General features: G+C 44.0%; 1 protein-coding gene across 1 annotated transcript in view; it reads right to left on the bottom strand.

The window, feature by feature from the left end:
• Window positions 1-24563, bottom strand: part of GRIK2 (glutamate ionotropic receptor kainate type subunit 2) — a 1206237-nt gene that overhangs the window by 390515 nt on the left and 791159 nt on the right. The window contains exon 10 of the mRNA XM_033936333.1: window positions 20094-20297. Coding sequence (XP_033792224.1) covers window positions 20094-20297 — 204 coding nt within the window. The remainder of the gene's footprint in view (window positions 1-20093; window positions 20298-24563) is intronic.

A 24563-nucleotide genomic window follows, 5' to 3' on the forward strand; every position in this document is an offset into this window, starting at 1 on the left:
CTGAAATGTGATATGAGGATTCATATTTTGTACTGCATTGTGGCAGCTTGGCTAACGGACAGGCATGGAGCCCTCACAGACGCAGGCAGGGTCTGGTGTAAGTCAAAGGAAGAGCTTTATTATTGAAAGCAATCAAAGCAGCACAGTCTAAAATTTTTTTTTTTGGTCACCATCTCGAGCTCAAACCTGGGTAACAGCCACGTCTACAATTGTTTCCTCATCTCTTAATAATTCAGCCTTGTCGGGCTTCTTCAGCTCAGTTTAAGTTACTCACACCTGAATCCAGGCTGAATTCCATCTGAGACACCCAGGACCAGGGTCTTTACAAATAATCATGATGGCAGATAAAGACCAAATGGCCCATCCAGTCTGCCCATCCGGAGTAACCATGATCTCCTCCTCTCCCTATTGGCTAAGGCTCTTTACACCTGCATTGTGAGGTCATAGAGCTTTATGGTTATAGAAACATGATATCACAACACAACACAATTTTCTGGACTTGGCAGGCATATCAAGGGAAAAAGGATGGTTCGTTAGACAGTTAGTAGAGATTGTAATTCAATGTAATTATTTTTGATTTGAAGATCAATATTATGCTCAGATTAAGGAGGTGGCTATGGGGTCAGCTGCTGCTCCCTCTATAGCTTGTTTGCATATGACCCAATTTGAAAGAAAATATGTATACAGGTCGGCCCTGTACGGAGGGGTCTTGTTATGGAAGCGATACATTGATGATGTGATATTTTTCTGGACCGGATCTCGAGCGAGTTTACATCAATTCATGGAAGAACTGAACAATGCCGATATTAATATAACATTCACGTTTTATTGCAGTGATGATAGTATACCATTTTTGGATCTAAAGGTAATAAAACAAGGTGGTAGAATTAAAAACTACGTTGTTTAGTAAGGCGTCTGACTGAAATTCGGTGTTACTGTATCAAATTTTCCATCCAAGACCCCTCCGTCAAGGCATACTGGTGGGCCAATTCCTCAGGCTAAAAAGAATATGTTCAGATAATAGTGAATTTCAAAAACAAGTTGAAAAAAATGTATCATCGTTTTATACAAAGGGGTTATCCCCCTAGGGTGGTGAGGAAGGCCTGGAAATGGGCAAATAATTGTCATAGGGAATGGTTATGCGTGCAACCATATTCCACAGATAGTTATAAGATTTGTCAGATCATCAAACGACGCTGGCCTGTATTACAAGTAATTCCGGAATTGGTAGAACCCCCTAAATCCGCGTTTCAGCGGGATAGACGCAACGTAGGTGAAATGTTGCGTCATCGGGATAGGAGGAGAGTCATTGGACGGGGGGAATGGTCATAAACCATGTGGTAGGTGTGTATTCTGCCGGTATATATTACAAATTCAAGAATTGGATATCCCTCACTCCAGGAGGAGAAAAATATTTAAATTGCTTACAAACACGGATTGTTCCTCTGAGGCGGTAGTGTATTGTATTAGGTGTCCCTGTAAAACGCTGTATATAGGTCACACCAAGCGCCCTATAAAAATTAGAATAGCAGAACATTTAAGCAATACCCGATGTGGCCATTTATCGGCCCCACTAGTCTCCCATTGGAGTGAAGCGGGTCATGTGGGTGATGATTTAGGTCAGGGGTAGGGAACTCCGGTCCTCGAGAGCCGTATTCCAGTTGGGTTTTCAGGATCCCCCCCAATGAATATGCATTGAAAGCAGTGCATGCAAATGGATCTCATGCATAGTCATTGGGGAAATCCTGAAAACCCGACTAGATTCCGGCCCTCAAGGACCGGAGTTTCCCATGTCTGGTATAGACACAGAGTAGGACAGGGATCTCAAAGCCCCTCCTTGAGGGCCGCAATCCAGTCGGGTTTTCAGGATTTCCCCAATGAATATGCATTGAAAGCAGCGCATGCAAATAGATCTCATGCATAGTCATTGGGGAAATCCTGAAAACCCGACTGGAATACGACTCTCGAGGACCGGAGTTCCCGCCCCCTGATCTAGGTTATACTGTGTTGATGCATCTGCCTTCATGTAAGGGGGATGTTTCTCAGATACTGATGGAAAAGGAACGCCACTTTATTTACAACTGGCATACATTAAGCCTGGATGGGCTTAATAATGAGATTGACTGGTTTCAAATTTGAGGACTGCTATCCAGTTGAGAAGTAAGGTTTAAGGGGGATAAGTAGGTAACGAGTAACAGTTAGTGATAACGGAAGTGACGTATTCCTCCCCATTTAATTGGGGGCACTCGGAGAAATTAAAAGGGGACAGGTTTAGAACAAACGCTAGGAAGTTCTTTTTCACCCAGAGGGTGGTGGATACATGGGACGCGCTTCCGGAGGCTGTGATAGGCCGGAGCACGTTACAGGGCTTCAAAGAAGGTTTGGATAGGTTCCTAGAGGACAAAAGGATTGAGGGGTACAGATAGGAGTAGAGGTAGGTTATAGGGATAGTCAGGGACCACTGCTCAGGCAATAGGCCTGATGGGCCGCCGCGGGAGCGGACCGCTGGGCGAGGTGGACCTCTGGTCTGCCTCAGCGGAGGCAACTTCTTATGTTCTTATGAATGGTGAGGAACGGCGTTGCTGTGTTTGCCAGTTGCCTGCGTAGCTGGAGCAGTCTGGGTTAGTCCCTCCTTGGTGGCCAGACTACGGTAAATGTTAATTATTTAGGTGAAAGAATTTACTAAGATATAGGATTATTGAGTACGATTAAGAGGAAGAGTGGTTAACAAAAGTGGTAGAAAACATATGGTATATGGATTGTTTTGTTTTGTAACACTAAATATCCCTTCCTGAGGAAGCACTCATTGCGAAACTCGGGTAGAAGGGAGGATTTGTATTTTATGGCTTCCAGGAGTCTTTTATAATCGGCACGAGCACTTTATAACACGGAGCTGCCTGTCACGTGCCCTTCGAATGCACGTTTACCACCATAAAAGATGAGACCGTTTTGTTTTTATTAAACAAGTGAATTTATAAAAACATCAGGTGGGACAGACAATGATGGCGCTATGATGGTCCGATGGCAGCCTGTGTTTTGTTTTATACACTTAAACACTTAAGGTTGTGGGTCTGAGCACTATTTAATAATTGATAGGGATATATTTATATAAAAACTTTTTATATTGTGATATAAAATAGTTATTTAGTCTATCATCACAATTATAGATTCATATCTATCCCTATTGGTAGTAATATAGAAACATAATGGCATACAAAGGCCAAATGGCCCATCTAGTCTGCCCATCCGCAGTAACCATGATCTTCTCCTCTCCCTGTTGGCTAAGGCTCTTTACACCTACATTGTGAGGTCATAGAGCTTTATGGTTATAGAAACATGATGGCATACAAAGGCCAAATGGCCCATCCAGTCTGCCCATCCGCAGCATCCATTATCTCCTCCTCTCCCTATTGGTTAAGGCTCTTAACATTTGCATCGCCTCTTCGTATTGGCTAAGGCTCTTTACACCTACATTGTGAGGTCATAGAACTTTATGGTTATACTGTAGAAACATTGTAACATAATGGCAGATAAAGGCCAAATGGCCCATCCATTCTGCCCATCCGCAGTAACCATTATCTCTTCCTCTATCTAAAAGATCCCACGTGCCTATTCCAGGCCTTTTGAATTCAGTCTCCGTCTCCACTTCTGGCAGACTGTTCTCATTTAACCCCTAGTCCTCTAGTTTTTGATACCTGATGCAAACTTCAGAGCTAGGGCCATTCCTTGCTTCCCTGGGACCCCTCACAGGTACTGTGGTCCAGGCAGTACTCTGGGAAGATTTCTTCACCAGGACCTCCCTGCAAGAGAACCTCTTGCTTTGGGGCCTCCTTCCTGGAGACCTTTTCTCTCAAGCCTCCCTGCCCCTAGGAATTTAACCACCAACCTACCTGAGTCCTACCCCTCTGGCTCAGCAGATGGGTGCCACCTGCCATACAGTAGCTCAGCTTTAACACAAGAGAAGGAATATTCATAGGAAAACCGTTGGCCATACCCTCACTCCCTCACAAGTATTCATGGAAATTATCTTGACATTGCCACGGTTGGTATCTTCACATATTTCCACCTATGGCAATGTGTCATGACAGACTTCCATCCTAGAATTTTCAGGAGCTGCAAAGCCAATGTAAAGTCTCCTTTCCCGCATCGTCTGTGGCTTGTGGGATTGTCCTTTTTATCCAGTTGACAAGTACCTGGCAGAAACCCAAATAATAGCAACATTCCAAACTACTGATCCAGGGCAAGCAGTGGCTTCCCAAATGTGGCAAGTCTATCTAGGCCAGGGATCTCAAAGTCCTTCCTTGAGGGCTGCAATCCAGTCGGGTTTTCAGGATTTCCCCAATGAATATGCATGAGATCTATGCGGGCGCACTGTTTTCAATGCATATTTATTGGGGAAATCCTGAAAACCCGACTGGATTGCGGCCCTCAAAGAGGGACTTTGAGATCCCTGATCTAGGCAGTGGTGTAGCGAGGGAGGTTAGGCTCCCCTTAGGCCGCCCCCCTCCCCAGCTTACCATTTCACCTGATAGTCTGGTGGACAGTTGAGGCAGAATAGGCTTACCAGATTTTACCAAAGGAATATCTGGACCCATGGCTCCACCCCCAGGCCCGCCTCATTCCACCTGCATCATGTCCCATTCTGCACCCAAGCCTCGCCCCCAGATGGTATCCGTGCATGCGCGGATGCGATGCGGTGACATCATGTGCGCACACGATGTCACCGCTTCGCGTTCGTGCATGCGTGGAAGCCCCCTCCCGATGCCATTTTGACAGGGAGCTTTTCAAAACCTGGACAAAGCGCCGGGTTTTGAAAAGCAGTCCGGACCCCCGGACACGTCCTCGAAAAGGAGGACATGTCCGGGGAAATCCAGATGTCATGGTAACCCAGGTTGCCTTCCTCGTTGAAAATGGCTGCCATGACGTCCAGTGGCAGTCTTGTGAAATTGCCACTGCAGGGCGCATTAGCTGGTTTGGGATTGGAGCCACTATTGGCAGGACATTGGCAGCTGGGGCGGATGGGCCTACAGGGGGCTCTTTCTGTTCAGGGGTAGGGAGGAGTGAGGAAAGGAAAGGGAGGGAATGGATGGGAGGAATCCCAGACACTATGGGAAAAGGGGAAGAAGAACACTAATTTAATTAAGTCACATTGTATCCCGCTTAACCACAAAGTTCCAAGCGATTTACGAGTTAAAATATACGACATCTAATATTTTCTTATAAGAAAGTATGCCCTCAACAGATAGTATTAGCTCAGACAGCATATAACGTAATAAAGTCTTAAAGAAAGAGGCTATAATCTCACTGGCTCCAAAGTATGCGGTCTATTTACCATATACCTACACACCTCAATCACTTAAATGTTTCAAAACTATTCGATCCTCGGAATGGAGAGTGAGTCATAAGGGAGTGAGAGCCTTGAGAAAACCGTTGGCAATACATGGGTGAAACATGTCGGTTATCTCCCCCTTTCTGTGAATTGAGACCAGAAGCAAATTAAAGCTAAGTTAAATTAATATGTTTAAATTATTTAAGAAAATAAGGAAACGAGATCATTATTAAACGGAACATTTAAAATAAATTAAAATATATAGAATTATAAAGGATCCAATGACGATTTGAGGTGTAATAAAGCAAAAAAATTTGATCACATAACGCCTCTCCTTAAGGAAGCCCATTGGCTTCCAGTGGCTCATTGAATAATATATAAACTCAGTTTGCTCACCTTTAAATCACTTCTTTATAAAACTCCAGCTTTCATTCACAAACTGCTAATCCCTTATACAGCTAATAGAACTTTAAGATCTGCCGAACAGCATCTACTAACGATTCCATCGCTAAAAATAATAAATACGCGTCGTCAGTTTATTTTTTCAGTCACTGCACCCCAGACTTGGAATTCTCTGCCGAGCTTTCTAAGAGATGAAATTAATTTAGAAAAATTTAAATATAAACTAAAAACATTCCTGTTTAGTGATGCATTTTTAAACTAACTAGCTCCTAAATGACTTTTTTTTTAATAACCATGAGAATCTTTTAAAGTTATTCTTTCAAGTCTCACTTCCAATTTTTACTTTCTTTTTAAATTTTATCTTTTTAAAACTATTATCATTATGTGCCTTCCCTATATGTTTATTTTACCTTACTTAAAATGTAATTTCTTCCCTATATTTTCCTTTTGTTTCCAGTTTTGTCAAATTTGTCTTTAACCTTGTTAGTATTATTTTCTATGATTTTGTTTTTTACAATGTAATTTTATCATATTGTACATCGCTTCGAATTTAGATGAAGCGATTAATCAAATATGTATTAAACTTGAAACTTGAAACTTGAAACTTAAAGCCACCCACTATGAATATATATTGAGTGGGGAGGGGGCCTCTCTGAGGATCGAATGGTTTTGAAATATTTGAGCAATTGAGGTGTGTAGGTATATGGTAAATAGACCGTATACTTTGGCTCAACAGATAGTACACATTTATAATTTCATTAACATCAATCAAGGTACATCTAAAATAATCATCAGTATTTATTCAATTTTCTATATTGTCCTCCCTGGGGAGCTCAGAATGGGTTACATGAATTTATTGAGGTACTCAAGCATTTTCCCTGTCTTTCCCAGTGGGGACACAATCTATCTAATGTACCTGGGGCAATGCGGGGGAGGGGGGGGGTATGCGCTAACCGATTTAGCGTGTGCTAAATGCTAACGGCGCCCATAGAATATAATGGAAACCTGAGCAGTTAGCATGCGCTAATCTTTAGCGCGCTAAATCGTTTAACGCACCTTAATAAAATGATCCCCTAAGGGCTCCTTTTACGAAGGCGCATTAGGGCCTTAACGCGCGGAATAGCACGCGCTAAAATGCTGCAGGCGCTAGCCGCTACCGCCTCCTCTTGAGCAGGCGGTCGTCTTTTCAGCTAGCGTGCGCTAATCAGGCGCGTGGGTTAAAAACGCTAGCGCGCCTTTGTATAAGGAGGCCTAAGTGACTTGCCAAGGGTCAGAAGGAGCGGCGTGGGCTTGAACCCACAGCCCCAGAGGCTGTAGCTTGAACCACTGCGCCACACTTTCCTCCCTTCTCGTTAACATCAATCAAGGAACTTCTGAAATAACCTTGTTTTTGTTTCGATTTCTAATTTCATTGGGTAAAATCATTTTCATTGGTTTATATTCGAGATAACGTCCTCCTCCCCCCCCAACTCTTTTTTGTAGGGGAAAATGTTATCTCAATTTATATTTGAGCAAATAGTTTGCTTCTGTGTAATTGAACCATCAGTGGATTGTGTTTCAGCTGCATCTGAAGGTATGTTACTGTGCCTTGTAGAAGTTAGCTTCGATTACACTTCTAAGAACATAAGAAGTTGCCTCCACTGGGTCAGACCGGAGGTCCATCTCGCCCAGCGGCTCACTCCCGCGGCAGCCCACCAGGTCCTTGACCTGTGAAGTAAATTATTGACCTTTATAATCTACTTCTACTTCTATAACCTACCTCTGCTGCTATCTGTACCCCTCAATCCCTTTATCCTTTAGGTACCTATCCAAACCTTCCTTAAACCCCTTTACTGTGCTCTCGCCTACTACAACCTCCGGAAGAGCATTCCATGCGTCCACCACCCTCTGGGTGAAAAAGAACTTCCTAGCATTGGTTCTAAACCTGTCCCCTTTCAATTTATCCAAGTGATCCCTGGTGCTCGTGGTTCCTCGCAGTTCGAAGAATCTGTCCTTATCCACTTTCTCTATGCCCTTCAGGATCTTGAAGGTTTCTCTCATGTCTCCTCTAAGTCTCCTCTTCTCCAGGGAGAACAGCCCCAGCATTTTCAACCTGTCGGCGTATGTAAAGTTTTCCATACCTCTTATCAGCTTAGTCGCTCTTCTCTGGACTCCCTTGGTATTCGCGGAGGTTACGGGCAGAGCCGGACCGCGAAGTGTGAAAAATCACGAATAACTTTGTGAACCACCCCCAGACCTTATCTGGTGGTCTCCGCCTCCGATCGCCTCCTTCCGTGCGATTTTGCAGGGGCCAGTACGGGTGCTTCGGTCTCCTCTTTCCCCGCTTCGGTGTCGGGCCGGGCAGAGAGAAGATCGTTCCTCTCTGGGCTGGGCAGCCTGTGCCAGCCTTACTTGGTGGTCTAGCGGGCTTTCGGAGCAGGAGCGATCTTCCTACGCTCCTGCCTCGTGCAGATCGCCAATAGGAAATGGCTGCCATGAGCTCCCATAGTCTCTTGAGATCTAGGAAGATCGCTCCTGCCCCGAAAGCCCGCTAGACCACCAGGTAAAGCCGGGATGCCGGGAGGATGGCTGGAGGGAGGCAGGGAAGGTCCGAAATGCAGGTTCCCCCCCCTAAAAAAAACAACAAATTACGGATAATCGAAACCGCGAATAGGGAGCGGGAAGTGTACTCCCTTTTTCCAAATCCAAAACTATGGGCTCCTTTTACAAAGGTGCGCTAGCGTTTTTAGTGCACGCTACCCGAAAAACTACCGCCTGCTCAAGAGGAGGTGGTAGCGGCGCTAAGCACACGCTAAAACCACTAGCATGCCTTTGTAAAAGGAGCCCTATATATGTAAGGTTATTTATCCGTCCATATGGAGTTACTGTGTAAGTGACACCTAAGCCACTGAAAATGAAGCAAAGTAGCCACAGGTGAAAAGGAATGACAGAGGGAGACAGGAGACATGAACCCAGGTTGCCCTGGTAACCAGCCCGTTGCACGAGTCCGCCACTGAGATGGGGCTGTAAAAGAAACGCGTTTCACTCAGACTTTAAGCAAAAATTCGATCTAGATATTTGCCCTGCACAGACAATGAAAACTGAGCATGCACCGAATTTAATTCCTAGTTTTGGAGGGCTCGAAATCCTCTGGCATTCTGCCCAGCAAATGTCTTGCATATTTAAGGGCACCTCCACCGTAGTTTTGACACTGCAGTAAAACAAAGCAAAACCCGCGATTAAATGGTACGTCTAAGACTAAAAGTGATGGTTTCGGTAGCACTGTATCATAAAAATTAATTTGCCCGTGGAAACGTTCTTCCAACAGGTGCTGCATACGGTAAATTCTTAGGTCTCCAAAAGAATGATATTTTTTATACATACGCTTTCTTTGTAATATTGAGTAAAAGATGAATCTTCCATCAGACAGTCAATGGTAGTCTTATCTTTATGCCAACATTTTGGTTATAAACAAGTGAAAACAAATATATTGGATGACTTTTGCTTTCGCACAAGCCTCAAACACTTTCAAATCCTAAGTAGCAACATTCTAGAGCTCAGATTGTGATGTCATAATGCCTCATTCCACCAATGCCTAAGCTCCGTCCTCATCTGCACAAGCCTCAAACGCTTTAACATCACAAGTAGCAACATTCTAGAGCTCAGCTTGTGATGTCATAATGCCTCATTCCACCAATGCCTGAGCTCCGTCCTCATCTGCACAAGCCTCAAACACTTTCAAATCCTAAGTAGCAACATTCTAGAGCTCAGATTGTGATGTCATAATGCCTCATTCCACCAATGCCTGAGCTCCGTCCTCATCTGCACAAGCCTCAAATGCTTTAAAATCCTAAGCAGCAACATTCTAGAGCTCAGATTGTGATGTCATAATGCCTCATTCCACCAATGCCTAAGCTCCGTCCTCATCTGCACAAGCCTCAAACGCTTTAACATCACAAGTAGCAACATTCTAGAGCTCAGATTGTGATGTCATAATGCCTCATTCCACCAATGCCTAAGCTCTGTCCTCATCTGCACAAGCCTCAAACCCTTTCAAATCATAAGTAGCAATGTTCTAGAGCTCAGATCCCCGTAATTTCCTGCGTGCACTAAAAACGTTCGCGCACCTTAGTAAAAGGAGTCCCTAATTACAGAAAAAAAACAGAGACCCCCAAATTTTCCGAAGCTTTGATAGAACTACTGTCCTGTCATCTTGTTTTCTGGAGGAAAAAAAAATGGCTTTGCTGAAGGACGATGCTCTTAAATTTTGCCGTTCTTTCTCAAAAAGACAAGCGTTAAAAAAATCATCACCGTTGCTATTGCGTGTGTGGTACTTCAGTCTAGTCATTAACATAAAAGAAAAATCCAATTTAAATCGTTCAAACTATAGGCAGAAAAAGAAATGCGAGATCAAGTATCCATTTATTTCACTCTAAGCGGCTGTCAAGAGGAATTTAACGGCAGAACCCAAACATACAGCATGAACTTGCATGAAGCCCTTACACATAACAAAGTTCCCCTCGACACAGAGACACCAGCCACAGTCATAAATAACCCCATTAATCACGGGAGACTAATGAATAAGGATTCTGTTCGGAACATTTCAAACTGATTACAAAAACATTTGAAACCCAGCCAAGTATCAAAAGGCTGAACATATTTGATAGAACCTATAAATTCAAATATGCTACACTTAATGCAATAAAGGAGCCTTGTGCGAGGGGGGGGGGAGGGGGAGGGAAGTCAACAATACATGCAAGGAAATTGTAAAACGGATTTCTGGTCGTTCGTTTGTTCCTGCGGCCATTATTCTAACTAGGCAAACACAGATTCGTATTCTTCGCAGTCCCTTACAAGGTTAGGAAGCAAAACTCTTGGTAGGCCTGGCCTGGCCTGGAATTGGCAACCATTCAGATCAGGCTCTTAAATAAGTATTTTTGTGATCACGTAAAAGAACGATGGGCATTAAGCACAAAATTGTAAAGCTTAGAGATGCATTAAAAAAAAAAAAAAAAAAAAAATGACCACGGAGCAAAATGTGACTAGACAGATTGGGAGTGGGCATTTCTCCTGTGTTTCATTTTGGATTTATCACAGTATTTGTTTAAAACTGAAATGCAACCATGTGCCTTCCAGTTTTAAAAAGGTGGAAACCACCTGTGTTTGAGACTATGAGGCTGGTGGGTGTCATTAGTGATTCCTACAATAGCAAATGACAGTGTGCATTTATGGAGACAGTAGGATGCCCCAAACAAAACTGGAGGGAGCTATAAAGACCCTTGCAGACCAGCACCCAAGGTTTTCCTTCCACAAGCAGTTTGGGAGGTAAGAAGGAGCTCTATGAGCTCAAAAGAAGGGCCTAGATCAATCGGGATACTATGGGCTCGATGCAGAGCCTGACAGGGGAGGGAGGGAAAGAGGGAAGGAAGGGTGCTGGGTGCAGAGCCTGACAGGGGAGGGAGGGATAGGTACTGGGTGCAGTGCCTGGCAGAAAGGGAGCTGAGTGCACAGCCTGACAGGGGAGGGAGGGAGGGAGGGAAGGAAGGGGTCTGGGTGCAGAGCCTGACAGGGGAGGGAGGGAAGGAAGAAAGGGGGCTGGGTGCAGAGCCTGACAGGAGAGGGAAGGAAGGAAGGGGGCTGGGTGCAGAGCTTGACAGGGCCCCCAACTTATATTTGAGTCAACCATTTTTCCTCCTTTTTGGGGGGAAAAGGGGGTCTCGACTTATATTCGGATTGACTTATATTCGAGTATATACAGTAATAATGCTTTATGAACTAGAGACGTGTCCAAATCTTTTTTAAAACGGGCTAAATCACTGGCAATTTCTGGCAGTAAATTCCATGCTTTAATTTTGTGCTGACTGAGCTCCTTGTTTAAGATTTCTTGTATGACTTGAAGCTATATTTTGGCCTTAGTTTTTCATCCCCTGCTTCTGGAAACCAAACAGGCCTTTTTTTTTTTTTTTTTCCTTCTCATTCCTCTTTATGTTCCTTCCTAAGATAAAGATTTGTTGTTCAACATCATGGTCCATGCTTCTCATTACTAGCTTATCATAAATTGTTTCACAAGGTCTTGTATTAATTAGCATGGTGGGTCCACAGAGTAATTATTGTTTGTACAAATTATCATGTCTAGTATAATCTACAAATTAACGTATGCCTTTAGTCTTGGAGCAATTCTACATTTTATAAAGCAATAATGCCCTTGGTAAACTTAAATTAGTACATTTGCCTAAAGTAAGTCTGTCTACCTTTATAAGGCAAAACTACTGTTAAGGCCTATTGGTGTTGTTTTGATACCCGACTGCAGATATGGCAGCAACAGAGGGGGGACTGCTCCTGCCCCATACCATACACCATCATTGATGACCTCTGGGTGAATTCTAGGGGGCAACTGGAGAGTCCCAGGAGTGGGATGAGGTTGGGTTAGGAGACAGCTTTTATATCGGGGAAAACTTGTTGGTAGAAGTCGGGTGGGACTTCAGATTAAGGGCTATGCTTGGTGCATGTTTGATCTTGGCATAGAGGGAGATTTGGGGGAGGGGCTCAGAAAAGAGGGGCTGGTCTACTCAGGGCTGATCAAATCAGTGCGAGGGAAAGGTCACCATGAAAGTTATTGATGTGTGCATTATTAAAATGGGTCTTTACACTGGATGTGGCTGCCATATAGATAGAAAGGGTGGTATAGAAGAATTTTCCAATCCATGTTCATCTTCCTTGGAATCAAAATCTGGAACAATGTCACAGAGACAATAAGAACAGAAGCCAACCATGCCCTGTTCCGGAAGAAACTGAAAACTTTACTCTTTGACAACTAATTTTACAAGATTGACATACGCACCTGTTCTTTTACTTAGGGCTCCTTTTGTCAAGCCGCGGTAGGCGGTTAACGCCTGCCGCGCTAGTCGCTGACGCCTCCATTGACGAGGCATTAGTTTTTTTGGTGTGCCGCGGGGGTTAGCGCATGATGAAATGTCCGACGCGCTAACCTCCGTAGCGCACCTTGATAAAAGGAGCCCTTAGTATGATTCCCCTTCCTTCCCCCTATTTACCCATGCTACCCTTTCCTTCTTCAAGTCGCCTAGAGCATGTTTAGGTGTGTGCGACACACAAATAATAGATTAGATGCGTGGAACAGTCTCCCTGTAGAGGTGGTGGAGACAAAAACTGTGTCTGAATTCAAGAAAGAGTGGGATAGGCCCGTGGGATCTCTTAGAGCGAGGAAGAGATGATGGTTACTGCAGATGGGCAGTCTGGATGGGCCATTTGGCCTTTATCTGCCATCATGTTTCTATGTTTCTACAACCATAAAGCTCTGTGACCTCACAATGCAGGTGTAAAGAGCCTTAGCCAATAGGAGAGGAGATGCAAATGTTAAGGGCCTTAGCCAATAGGGAGAAGAGGAGATAGTGGATGCTGCAGATGGGCCATTTGGACCTTATCTGCCATCATGTTTCTATGTTTCTACAACCATAAAGCTCTGTGACCTCACAATGCAGGTGTAAAGAGCCTTAGCCAATAGGGAGAGGAGATGCAAATGTTAAGAGCCTTAGCCAATAGGGAGAGGAAGAGATAGTGGCCTCCAGTGACCACAACATGGTATGGTTCAATCTCAGGAAATCTACCACACTGACCAAGGTCCTCAAATTCAAGGACACAAACTTCAAAGAAATGGGAGACTTCGTTCACCAGGCGCTACAAAGCCACGCAGAAACCGATAACATGGAAGAAATGTGGTCGACTTTGAAAGCCACCACACAAGAAGCAACAAACCGCTATGTTAAATCAGTAAGTAAACGGCGAAGGAACAATAAGCCACAGTGGTTCTCTGCGGAGATTTCGGACCTCATCAAGGAGAATAAAAAAGCATTCATCTCTTACAAACAATCAGGGAAACAGGACTCTAGGGAAGTCTATCTGGCCAAGTCAAAAGCCATCAAAACAGCAGTTAGGGAGGCCAAATTCCACATGGAGGAGTCTCTAGCGAAGAACATCCAGAAAGGAGATAAATCCTTCTTCAGGTATATCAGTGACAGAAATAAGAACTCAGGCGGGATAGTACGTCTTAGGAAACCAGACGGAGACTATGTAGAAGCGGACTCGGAAAAAGCCCAACTCTTAAATGAATACTTTTGTTCAGTCTTCACCCGCGAGGCGCCAGGACTCGGCCCTCAGCTACAGACAAGGGTTGACGCAGATGACCTGTTTAGTAATTTCGAGTTTACACCCAGTGGTGTCTACTGTGAGCTGTCAAAGATTAAGGTTAACAAGGCAATGGGGCCTGACAACCTACACCCCAGGGTACTCAGGGAGTTGTATGATGTCTTGGCGGAACCGCTATCCACGCTCTTCAATCTCTCCCTTAGTACGGGTAACGTCCCGTTGGACTGGAAGATGGCTAACGTCATTCCACTCCACAAGAAAGGCTCCAAGATGGAGACAGCAAACTACAGACCGGTGAGTCTCACATCAATAGTGTACAAATTAATGGAAACTCTAATCAAACGCCAATTGGATACGATCCTGAACGAGGAGAATCTACGGGATCCCCGTCAACATGGATTTACTAAGGGGAGATCCTGCCAATCCAATCTGATCAGCTTCTTTGACTGGTTGACGAGGAAGCTGGATGTTGGGGAGTCCCTGGACATCATATATCTGGACTTCAGTAAAGCATTCGATAGCGTACCACACCGCAGGTTGCTGAGCAAGATGAGTTCTATAGGATTGTGCGACACATTGACGAAATGGGTTGGGAACTGGCTTGGAGGTAGGCTTCTGAGGGTAGTGGTAAACGGCACCCTCTCCGAAATGACGGAGGTAATCAGTGGAGTGCCGCAGAGCTCGGTCCTGGGCCCGATCCTATTCAACATCTTTATAAGAGACTTGGCAGAAGGGCTGCGAGGTAAAATAACATTATTCGCCGATGACGCCAAACTAAGCAATGTAGTGGGCAAAAGCACAACAGACATAAATTCAATGTCCGACAACATGATGCACGACCTACTCCTATTGGAGCGCTGGTCTAGGTCCTGGCAACTCAGCTTCAATGCCAAAAAATGCAAAATCATGCACCTGGGCAGCCATAATCCATGCAAGACTTACACCCTTAATGGCGAGATCCTAACAAGAATTGAAGCAAAACGAGACTTAGGGTTGATCGTCAGTGAGAACATGAAGACTGCCAATCAAGTGGAGCAAGCTTCATCCAAGGCAAGGCAAATCATAGGTTGCATACGCAGGAGTTTCGTCAGCCGTAAGCCTGAAGTCATTATGCCATTGTATAGATCCATGGTGAGGCCCCACCTGGAATACTGTGTGCAATTCTGGAGGCCGCATTACCGTAAGGATGTGCTGAGACTGGAGTCGGTCCAGAGAATGGCCACCCGGATGGTCTTGTGACTCAAGGATCTCCCATACGAGGAACGGCTGGATAAGTTGCAGCTGTACTCACTCGAGGAACGCAGAGAGAGGGGTGACATGATCGAGACATTCAAGTATCTCATGGGCTGCATCGAGGTGGAAGAAGATATCTTCTTTTTGAAGGGTCCCGCAGCAACAAGGGGGCATCCGTGGAAAATCAGGGGCGGGAAACTGCACGGGGACACCAGGAAATTCTTTTTCACTGAAAGGGTGGTTCATCGTTGGAATAGTCTTCCACTTCGGGTTATTGAGGCCAGCAGCGTGCCTGATTTTAAGGCCAAATGGGATAAACACGTGGAATCTATTCACAGAGAAAGGTAGGGGAGGGTCATTGGGGTGGGCAGACTAGATTGGCCGTGGCCCTTATCTGCCGTCTATTTCTATGTTTCTATATTTCTATGATGCAACTTATAGAATACTATCAATTGTACATATTTTGTGGTACATTTAGGCAGTTTGCTCTGAATAACTACATGAACAGGTTTCATACCATCTCTGGAGGAGGCCAAGGAAAAATAAAAACCCAAAACTACCAGACACAATTTGTAGTTTAAACATTCAAGGCCTTGGGAGTTCTTGACATTCTACTAACTGGTAGAATAACAACCAAAAATTTCCCCAAATTACAAGTGACTGGCCACTTTTTGGGTTTATGACATCACTTACGCAAATAATTAAACATACGTAGTTGGTACATCTTCCAGCTGAATTAAAATTGCTTCATTAAGGTCCAATGATAAATTGCATACTCCAGTAATGTTCTTTTGGTTAGTTTTGATCACATGATTTCTTTCATTAGCAATTTTCCTTAGCAACAATAATGACTTAATTATCACATGCTACTCAATTTCATCCCTGTCAGCAATAGAGGGAGTGTTTTATTTCAGAGCATGGCACATCTTGCAACAATGTTAATTTAGGGTGCACTGACCTGATACCTTAGGCACTTCCTCTTTTCTGTTAATGGAACAGGATGTAGCTGGGTCAAACATCTAACCAAACAATATTCTTTTTATTGTAACTCAAGCATTTCTATATCTTTCAACTTCATTTTTTTTCAGGTTTCCTAGGCAAGGGGTGTCTCATACATATTGGGTTATGCACCCATCCCTGCTACCTTATATCTTGCTTAATACTATTATTGCCAACATGGCATTCCCACTAATTTCATCCATTAACTTGTCACAAATACAAGCACCTAAATTTTTTTGTGCCAAAGCTGATTTGCTCTAATATTCGATAACAATTTAGACTTGCCCTTTGGCCATTATAGAATTGGTTCCGTGCCCCTTTGTTGCATCTAAAATGAAGTGCCAATTTATAGAACTGCCTTCTAATTGGTCAACGATTCTGAACTTTTCATTGCTACTACTTCTCCAGTTCCATGAAGCCCCTCATGTCACAAAAGATTAACCAACCTGCCAGAATCTCTCTTGGTACCATTCATATACTAAGAGGCATGTCATCCAGCCCTTCCTTAAATTTCTTCCATTCTCACACAAACCCTCTCTTCTCTAATCTAATCTAATCTAAACCTTAAATTTATATACCGCATCATCTCCATGAGAATGGAGCTCGACACGGTTTACAAGAACTTAAAATAGTGGGTAGAGAAGAAGAAAAAGGATTAACCTAAGAATAGCCTTAGTGGGTCAGACCAATGGTCCATCAAGCCCAGTAGCCTGTGCTCATGGTGGCCAATCCAGGTCCCTAGTCCCTGGCCAAAACCCAAGGAGTAGCAACATTCCAGCATCTCAAAGAGTAGCAAGATTCCGGAACCCCAATGAGAGCAACATTCCAGAGCTGAGATTGTGATGTCATAATGCCTCATTCCACAGTGCCTCAGAGCCAACCTCATCAGTGAAGTTACAATGGCTGAATTGTCCTATATTTGGCACACACAAGGGCATAAGAACAGCCAAAGGTCCATCAAGCCCAGTAGCCCGTTCTTACGGTGTCCAATCCAGGTCACTAGTCCCTAGCCAAAACCCAAGGAGTAGCAACATTCCATGCTACCAATACAGGGCAAGTTGCTATCAATATTTGGCCACCTTTCTCCAATCCATTCTTAAGTGAATACCAAGCAGATATGTTCAGCATTTGTTTGTCTTTATTTTTTATTTTTCCCTCAGCCATGCATGCATCTTTTTATTCTCTAGCTTTTTTCCTTCCTTAGACCTATTTGAAAAAGACTCCTCGCCGCTCAACGTTATCGTTTGCTATGGGTTTTTTAAACCATCAATCTTTATTTAAAACATCTCGTAGAACAAAAGATAAGTAACATTCCAATAAACATTATTTCCCGACCCTCCATACCGTCTTTACCCCACCCCCAAACAACCTCCCTCCCCACCCCAAAATAAATCCCTTTCTAAAACTCTTCAACTAAGGGCCCTGCAGAAGCTTGCACACCAAGTTGAGGATTTAGATGTATTGTCCAAAACTGAAATAAAAGCTGCTATTTTGAATAGTATCTTTTATTGATAACCCAATATTGTTTATATTAGAATTTTATGCATGTGTAAAAGTCCAGTACTCCATGTGGGATATATGTAATTGCGTGATACAATATCAAATGCAATAATATGTCTTTTATGATCCTACCCAACTGACATCTTTTTTGGCGGCCACTCGCCTGAAAGCAGAGAAAGTATAATTGCTCATTGTTTAAATTTGGACATTTCCTTCAGTTGACCATGTTCCACGTTTTCCTTTATTATTACTTATGTCTTTTCAAATAACTCGTTGAATCTAAATCTTGGATCTCACTATTATTGAGGACTTGAGTTGAAGTTAAGTTTTAATTTAAATTTGTTATTATAATGTACATTTGCTTATTTACTTAACTCAACTTTTCTGTACAAGTGGATGCTTGATAATATTTATATGAAAATCTGATAAATAAAATTTTTTTTAAAGTCACCTAAAGTTAACTATTCAAAAATTTAATTATTTATAAAGCTTTGTTGGCACTGATAACATGCAATTAGCACCTCATAATTAGCTTAAATTAAAATTAATTGGGTGGTAAGCACCTATCTCTTTCAGGTAGGCGTCTAGTCCATGATGCCTACCAGAAAGTATATATTATATTTATACCACTGAGAAAATAATATCATAAAACCCGGAGGTATTATCCCCTATTATCCAACTTACTAGGTGGTGGAATAGCCTCAGACTTGGTACGTATCTACCATAAGGTGTTAATATCCAACTGTTTTAGACGTTCTCATTTGTAATCATTGGTTTCCAGCCACCAGCCTTATTATCTATTTCTTACACTTTTTTAAATATATATTTCTTTTGTTTTTTGTTTTTAAATTTCTTTCAGTTAATTATATCTACTTCAATTTTTCCTTTATTATCTATTTTTATTTTTATTTTTTATTTTAGAAAATAAGGGTGGCTGGTGGTTGGAAGCCAATGATTACAAATGAGAACGTCCAAAACATTTGGATATTGAGGCCAGCAGCGTGCCTGATTTTAAGGCCAAATGGGATCGGCACATGGGATCTATTCACAGGGCAAAGGTAGGGGAGGGACATTAGGGTGGGCAGACTAGATGGGCCGTGGCCCTTATCTGCCATCTATTTCTCTGTTTCTATGTTTCTTATGGTAGAAAAGCATGGCATAAATAGGATGTGCCTATGGTTCGGCGCCTACAGGCTCCTAAGTCCACTTTAGGCGCTGTTAGGTGCAATTCTACAAATGGCGCCAACCTTAAGTGTCATGTTCCTCGGTGCCTATGAACTCACATTTATACCTGCCCTGGCGCTGACCCAAATTTTCTTCCTTAATTATGCGCATGCAGCTAAGTTCTTTAACGTTTGAATGTAATCAAAATGCGCATCCTTTGCCAACTCTGCTATTATGAATGCCTCTATTTTGCCACGGGAAAGTTACATCTGTGCAGGTTGCGCACACTTAAATTTATTCGCTTATCTGTCATGCAATTTTCTAAATGCCTATTTGCATGAAGAAAGCACTGGTTTACTTGATGAGACGTTTTGAAAATGACTCTGAATTTGCCAACATGTATCACTTCATACGTATCCACATTCAAGCTTACCTACCGTCGTAGATGCTCATTTCTCCCGTCTCAGAAGGCGCTCACTATCGTTATTCCCTCTAAACTAAGTGGGAGTCCTCCAACTTGCTGCCCCCTACTGGAAGGTCTTGCAGGTGGAGGACTCCTGCTCAGCTTTGAGGACACGGTGCTCACAATCAGTTTGTGATTAAGGAACTTTGGACCATATGCAAATTTGATTACCTCGCTCATTACTCCCTTTTCCATTCATTAATGAATGCAGTGGCCAATACTGGCCCAAAAACAGATCCCTTGGGCACACTGCTATTATTCTCTTTCCACTAGGAAAATTGAACATTAAATAATTGTTTGCAATCCTTGACCTTCTTATTATCCCCTAGAAGCATGCCACTTATTTTCTCAAAACATAGTAACATAGTAGATGACAGCAGATAAAGACCCAAATGGTCCATCCAGTCTGCCCAACCTGATTCAATCTAAAAATTTGTTGTTTTTGTCTTAGCTATTTCTGGGCAAGAATCCAAAGCTCTGCCCGATACTGTTCTTAGGTTCCAACTACTGAAGTCTCCATCAAAGCTCACTCCAGTCCATCTACACCCTCCCCAGCCCATCCTCTACCAAATGGCCATATACAGACACAGACCTTGCAAGTCTGTCCAGTACTGGCCTTAGTTCTTCAATATTTGCTATTATTTTCTGGTTCTAGATCCTCTGTGTTCATCCCAGGTTCTTCCCAAGTCATTTTAATTTGCTCTTTAAGGGATTTTATCAGATACCTTTTGAAAAATCAAAATATAAGATATAAATCAGCTATTGCTTATCTACACATAGGCTTTCAAGCGTCACGGACAACATCAAAATTGTCAATTAAAACTATAGAAATTCAAAAATCAGAGATTAAAAAAAACTTACATGATCCATTAGTTCACGAACCATTCCATTCCACTGATTGGCATCATCTTGCGCTCCGTATTTCCCATCGTCTACCACCCTGATATCATAAGTAAATCCAAGGATTGTTGCTAGGTCCTTCAGAAGGTCAATGCAATAGCCTTCAAATCGATCATTCCCGTAAAGAGGTTTATCTGATTTCTTGAACATCACATATGGTTCTTCCTATAGTAAATGATCAAAAGAGAAGGTCTGAGACGTAGCCTAGTGCGAACTGCAGTGAACTGAATGACAGAATCCTGCTTTAATTAGTATGGAATTTGGCTTTTAAGTAGCACAGAATTTCGTTTTGAGACTCGTAACCTGGACTGGCCACTGTTGGGATCAGGATACTAGGCTAGAAGGACCCTAAGTCTGACCCAGTGTAGCAACTTTTATGTTCTTATTAGTGATTTTATTTAATTATTCAATTTTCTATACTCTTCTCCCAGGGGAGCTCAGAACGATTTACATGAATTTATTCAGGTACTCAAGCATTTTTCCCTGTTTGTCCCAGTGAGGTCACAATCTATCTAATATACCAGAGGCAATGGGGGGGTTAAGTGACTTGCCCAGGGTCACAAGGAGCAGCGTGGGTAAAAACCCACAACCTCAGGGTGCTGAGTAGAGAATGACACGGGGAAAAAATCTGTCCCCGTCACCGCCCCGTCACCGGCCCACCATCCTCTGCACCGCCCCGTCACCGCCGTTTCCTTCACCGCCCCGTCACCGTCACCGCCATCCCTTTCACCGCCCCGTCACCGCCACTGCCATCCCATTCACCGCCCCGTCACCGTCCCCGCTGCATCCATTTTCCGTTTTCATCCCCTTGGCCCAGAATCCTTTTCCCTTTCACTCCCTCCTTACAGTCTGAGCCGGGAACACTAGCGATCGCACGGTCCTCGCAGCCCCCACCCGCCTGCCCAATCGATCGTAGTGATTAGCCAGCTCTCTCCCTTCTCCTCACCTTAGTTTGCAGGCTTTCTTTTTCAGCGACCTGCACGCTTTCCCAAAGAGCCGCACACGCGCGGCTGCTCAGCTTCTGCTCTGCTGCAACTTCCTGTTTCCGGTTGCGTCAGAGCAGAAGATCGAAACTGAGCAGCGGCGGGTGCGTGGCTCTCTGATAGCGTGTGGGTCGCCGAAAAAGAAAATCTACAAACTAAGGTGAGGAGAAGGGAGAGAGCTGGCTAAACACTAGAATCGATTGGGCAGGCGGGTGTGAGCTGCGGGGACCGCGCGATCCTTCATGCCTCACTGCGGGGACAAGACCCATTCACCGCCCCGCGGGCGGTGAATGGCCTTGTCCCCGTCGCCGCAGCGACTGCTAGTTTTCTTCCCCGTTTTCGGCGGGTGACCCGCGGCTAAAATGCGGTGGCCGCGGGTAAACCGCCACCGTGTCATTCTCTAGTGCTGAGGCTGTAGCTTTAACCACTGCGCCACTCTAGAAATCAAAGTGTTGCAAAAGTGAGCCAAGTCTAGGACAATCAAGCCGTTGTGACATCACTGATGAGGTTGGCTCTTAGGCATTGGTGGAATGAGGCATTATGATGTCACAATACCAGCTCTGGTTAACAGAGGCTGAAACTTTTCACACTATTTATTTATTCAATTTTCTATGCTGTTTTCCCAGGGGAGCTCAGAATATTATACATGAATTTATTCAGGCAACCCCCCCCCCCCCCTCCCGTCTGTCCTGGTTGGGTTCACAATCTATCTAATGTACCTGGGGCAATGGGGAGAGTGAGTGACTCCCAGGGTCACAAGGAACAGCGAGGGTTTGAACCCACAGCCTCAGGCTGTAGCTTTAACCACTGTGGCACACACTCCCACATAGTGGTATTCTGGACTGCTTTATAAGAGACAGCTAAATCAGTTTGTTTGTTTATTGATTGATTTATCTGATTTTCTAGTCCATCCTCCCAAAAGAGCCCAGAACGGGTTTCAAGTTGACACATATAATAAAAGGTTAGCAACAAGGTTACAAGTTGACATTCAATCAGACGTACATAATAGCAGTTGGCGACATGGTAGGCATATTCTTCACAAAATAGTGAGACATAGCCCTATTTCAGGTGTAGAGAATTCCGGTCCACAAGAGCCAGAGCCAGGTCAGGTTTTCAGGATCTCCACCATGAATATGTATGAGATGGATTTGCATGCACTGCCTCCTTGAGATGCAAATCTATCTCATGAGTATTCATTGTGAATATCCTGAAAATCTGACCTGGCTCCGGCTCTCGAGGACCGGAATTGCCTACCCATGCCCTATTCGGAAGGGCTAGATATTTGGTTAGTAGTAGGAAGCCTACTTGGATAGCGACTAGATGGGCTCAGTCCTCATATAGTAGAGACAATTTCTATATACAGTGTGAGGAAACAAATATCAGGTTGGAAAATGGTGTAGAGCAGAGATCTCAAAGTCTCTCCTTGAGGGCCGCAATCCAGTCGGGTTTTCAGGATTTCCCCAATGAATGTGCATTGAAAGCAGTGCATGCATATAGATCTCATGCATATTCATTGGGGAAATCCTGAAAACCCGACTGGATTACAGTCCTCAAGGAGGGACTTTGACACCCCTGTTTTAATCCCACTGCTGCTCTGTGAGGCTAGGGCAGGGGTGGGCAACTCCAGTCCTCAAGGGCCGAAATCCAGTACAGTGCATGTAAATAGATCTCATGCATATTCATTGGGAAATCCTGAAAACCCGACTGGATTGCTGCCCTCAAGGAGGGACTTTGAGATCCCTGGTATAGAGCAACAGTAAGATCATTCCTATACACTGAAAGGAGGACTGAAAGTATGTTTTGGGAATTAAGTTCAGTAGTATGACAATTGATAAGGCACTCTATGACAACCAGTGGCGTAATAAGAGGGAGCGGGGGTTGGGGGTACATCTGCCCCGGCCTCCTCTCCGCCCCTGCTCATTCCCCCCCTCCCCCACTACCGTGTGCGCACCCCCCTTCCCTTGTACCTCTTTATCGTTCAAGGCGCAAGCAGCAATCCCAACATGCTGCTGGCGCCAGGGTCGGCTCTTCTTCCGTCGCTTCCTGGACCTGCGCCTAGAATGTAACATCAGAGGAAGAGCCGATGCTGGTGCCAGCAGCAGGTTGGGAGTCGCTGCTCGAGCTTGGAACGTTAAAGAGTTACGGGGGAAGGGAAGGGGTGCATGTGTGGGAGGAGGGGGCAGGTAAGGAGCGGATGTGGGTGGGGTGGAGAAGAAGGTGGGGGAGGTCGCCTCTCACCCTCACTACGGCACTGATAGCAACAATGAAATACTTTTGACGCACAGCATGAAAGATTGAACATTGGTCACTAACCCCCCTCTTTTACTAAGGTGCGCTATGGTTTTTAGCATGCACTAAATACGCACTACATGCTAATGCTTGCATGTTATCCTATGTTATTCCAGTCGGGTTTTCAGGATTTCCCCAATGAATATGCATGAGATCTATTTGCATGCACTGCTCTCAATGCACATTCATTGAGGAAATCCTGAAAACCCGACTGGAATACGGCTCTCGAGGACCGGAGATCCCTACCCCTGCCCTAGCGTATCACATATTAATGGCTATTGAATTCATTGCGAATAAGCCCATTTCTCCGAAAAGGAAACTCAGTCTAACAATATGGTTAATTGTCAATTGTAAAAAAAAACCAAAAACCAACAACTTTAATGGCCTTGTTGAAGTTCTGATTTCTGAGCCAATTTATGCTAAATGGGCCCCGTATCCCAATTAGTGGGTACTTCGTCTAGAACAGGGGTGTCAAAGTCCCTCCTCGAGGGCCGGAATCCAGTCGGGTTTTCTGGATTTCCCCAATGAATATGCATTGAAAGCAGTGCATGCAAATAGATCTCATGCAGATTCATTGGGGAAATCCTGAAAACCCGACTGGATTCTGGCCCTCGAGGACCGACTTTGACACCTGTGGTCTAGAATGTGACACTGTCTCTACATATATCGTAGAAAGTGCTTCATGGCATGCCCTACCACTGGCACAATGTCTTTGGCCTGGTAGGAATGCCAGGTCTCGGCTCTGGAAAAAGATTATCATAGAACACGTGCTGTGATAATATATGCTAAGCCATTATTGGACAAAAAAGAAATTTAAGTCCCCCCGGCCTAGTCTTAAGAGAGCAAAACTGCAGTGATAGTTGAGTCACATCGTATTGTAACCTACGTTGCTACTGATTATCACAGCGAGTCGGCAACGCCTTTTCAGTTTCATAAACCTGCTTGAAAGGAAAGCATTCAGAAATATATGAAACCCAGATCTAATCTTTCAGGAGTAGATCCAGCACTACTTTGTTTCTACAACCTTGTCAGGTTTTCTGTGCAAAACCACACAGGGGTCCCTTTTCCTAAAGTGGAGCAAAGATTTTGCAGCTGCCTATACTTTAGTAAATGGCTAGAGAATGACACGGGGACAAACTTGTCCCTGTCCCTGTGGGAT

Source organism: Geotrypetes seraphini, chromosome 3 (assembly GCF_902459505.1).
Source record: "Geotrypetes seraphini chromosome 3, aGeoSer1.1, whole genome shotgun sequence".
Lineage (NCBI taxonomy): Eukaryota > Metazoa > Chordata > Amphibia > Gymnophiona > Dermophiidae > Geotrypetes > Geotrypetes seraphini.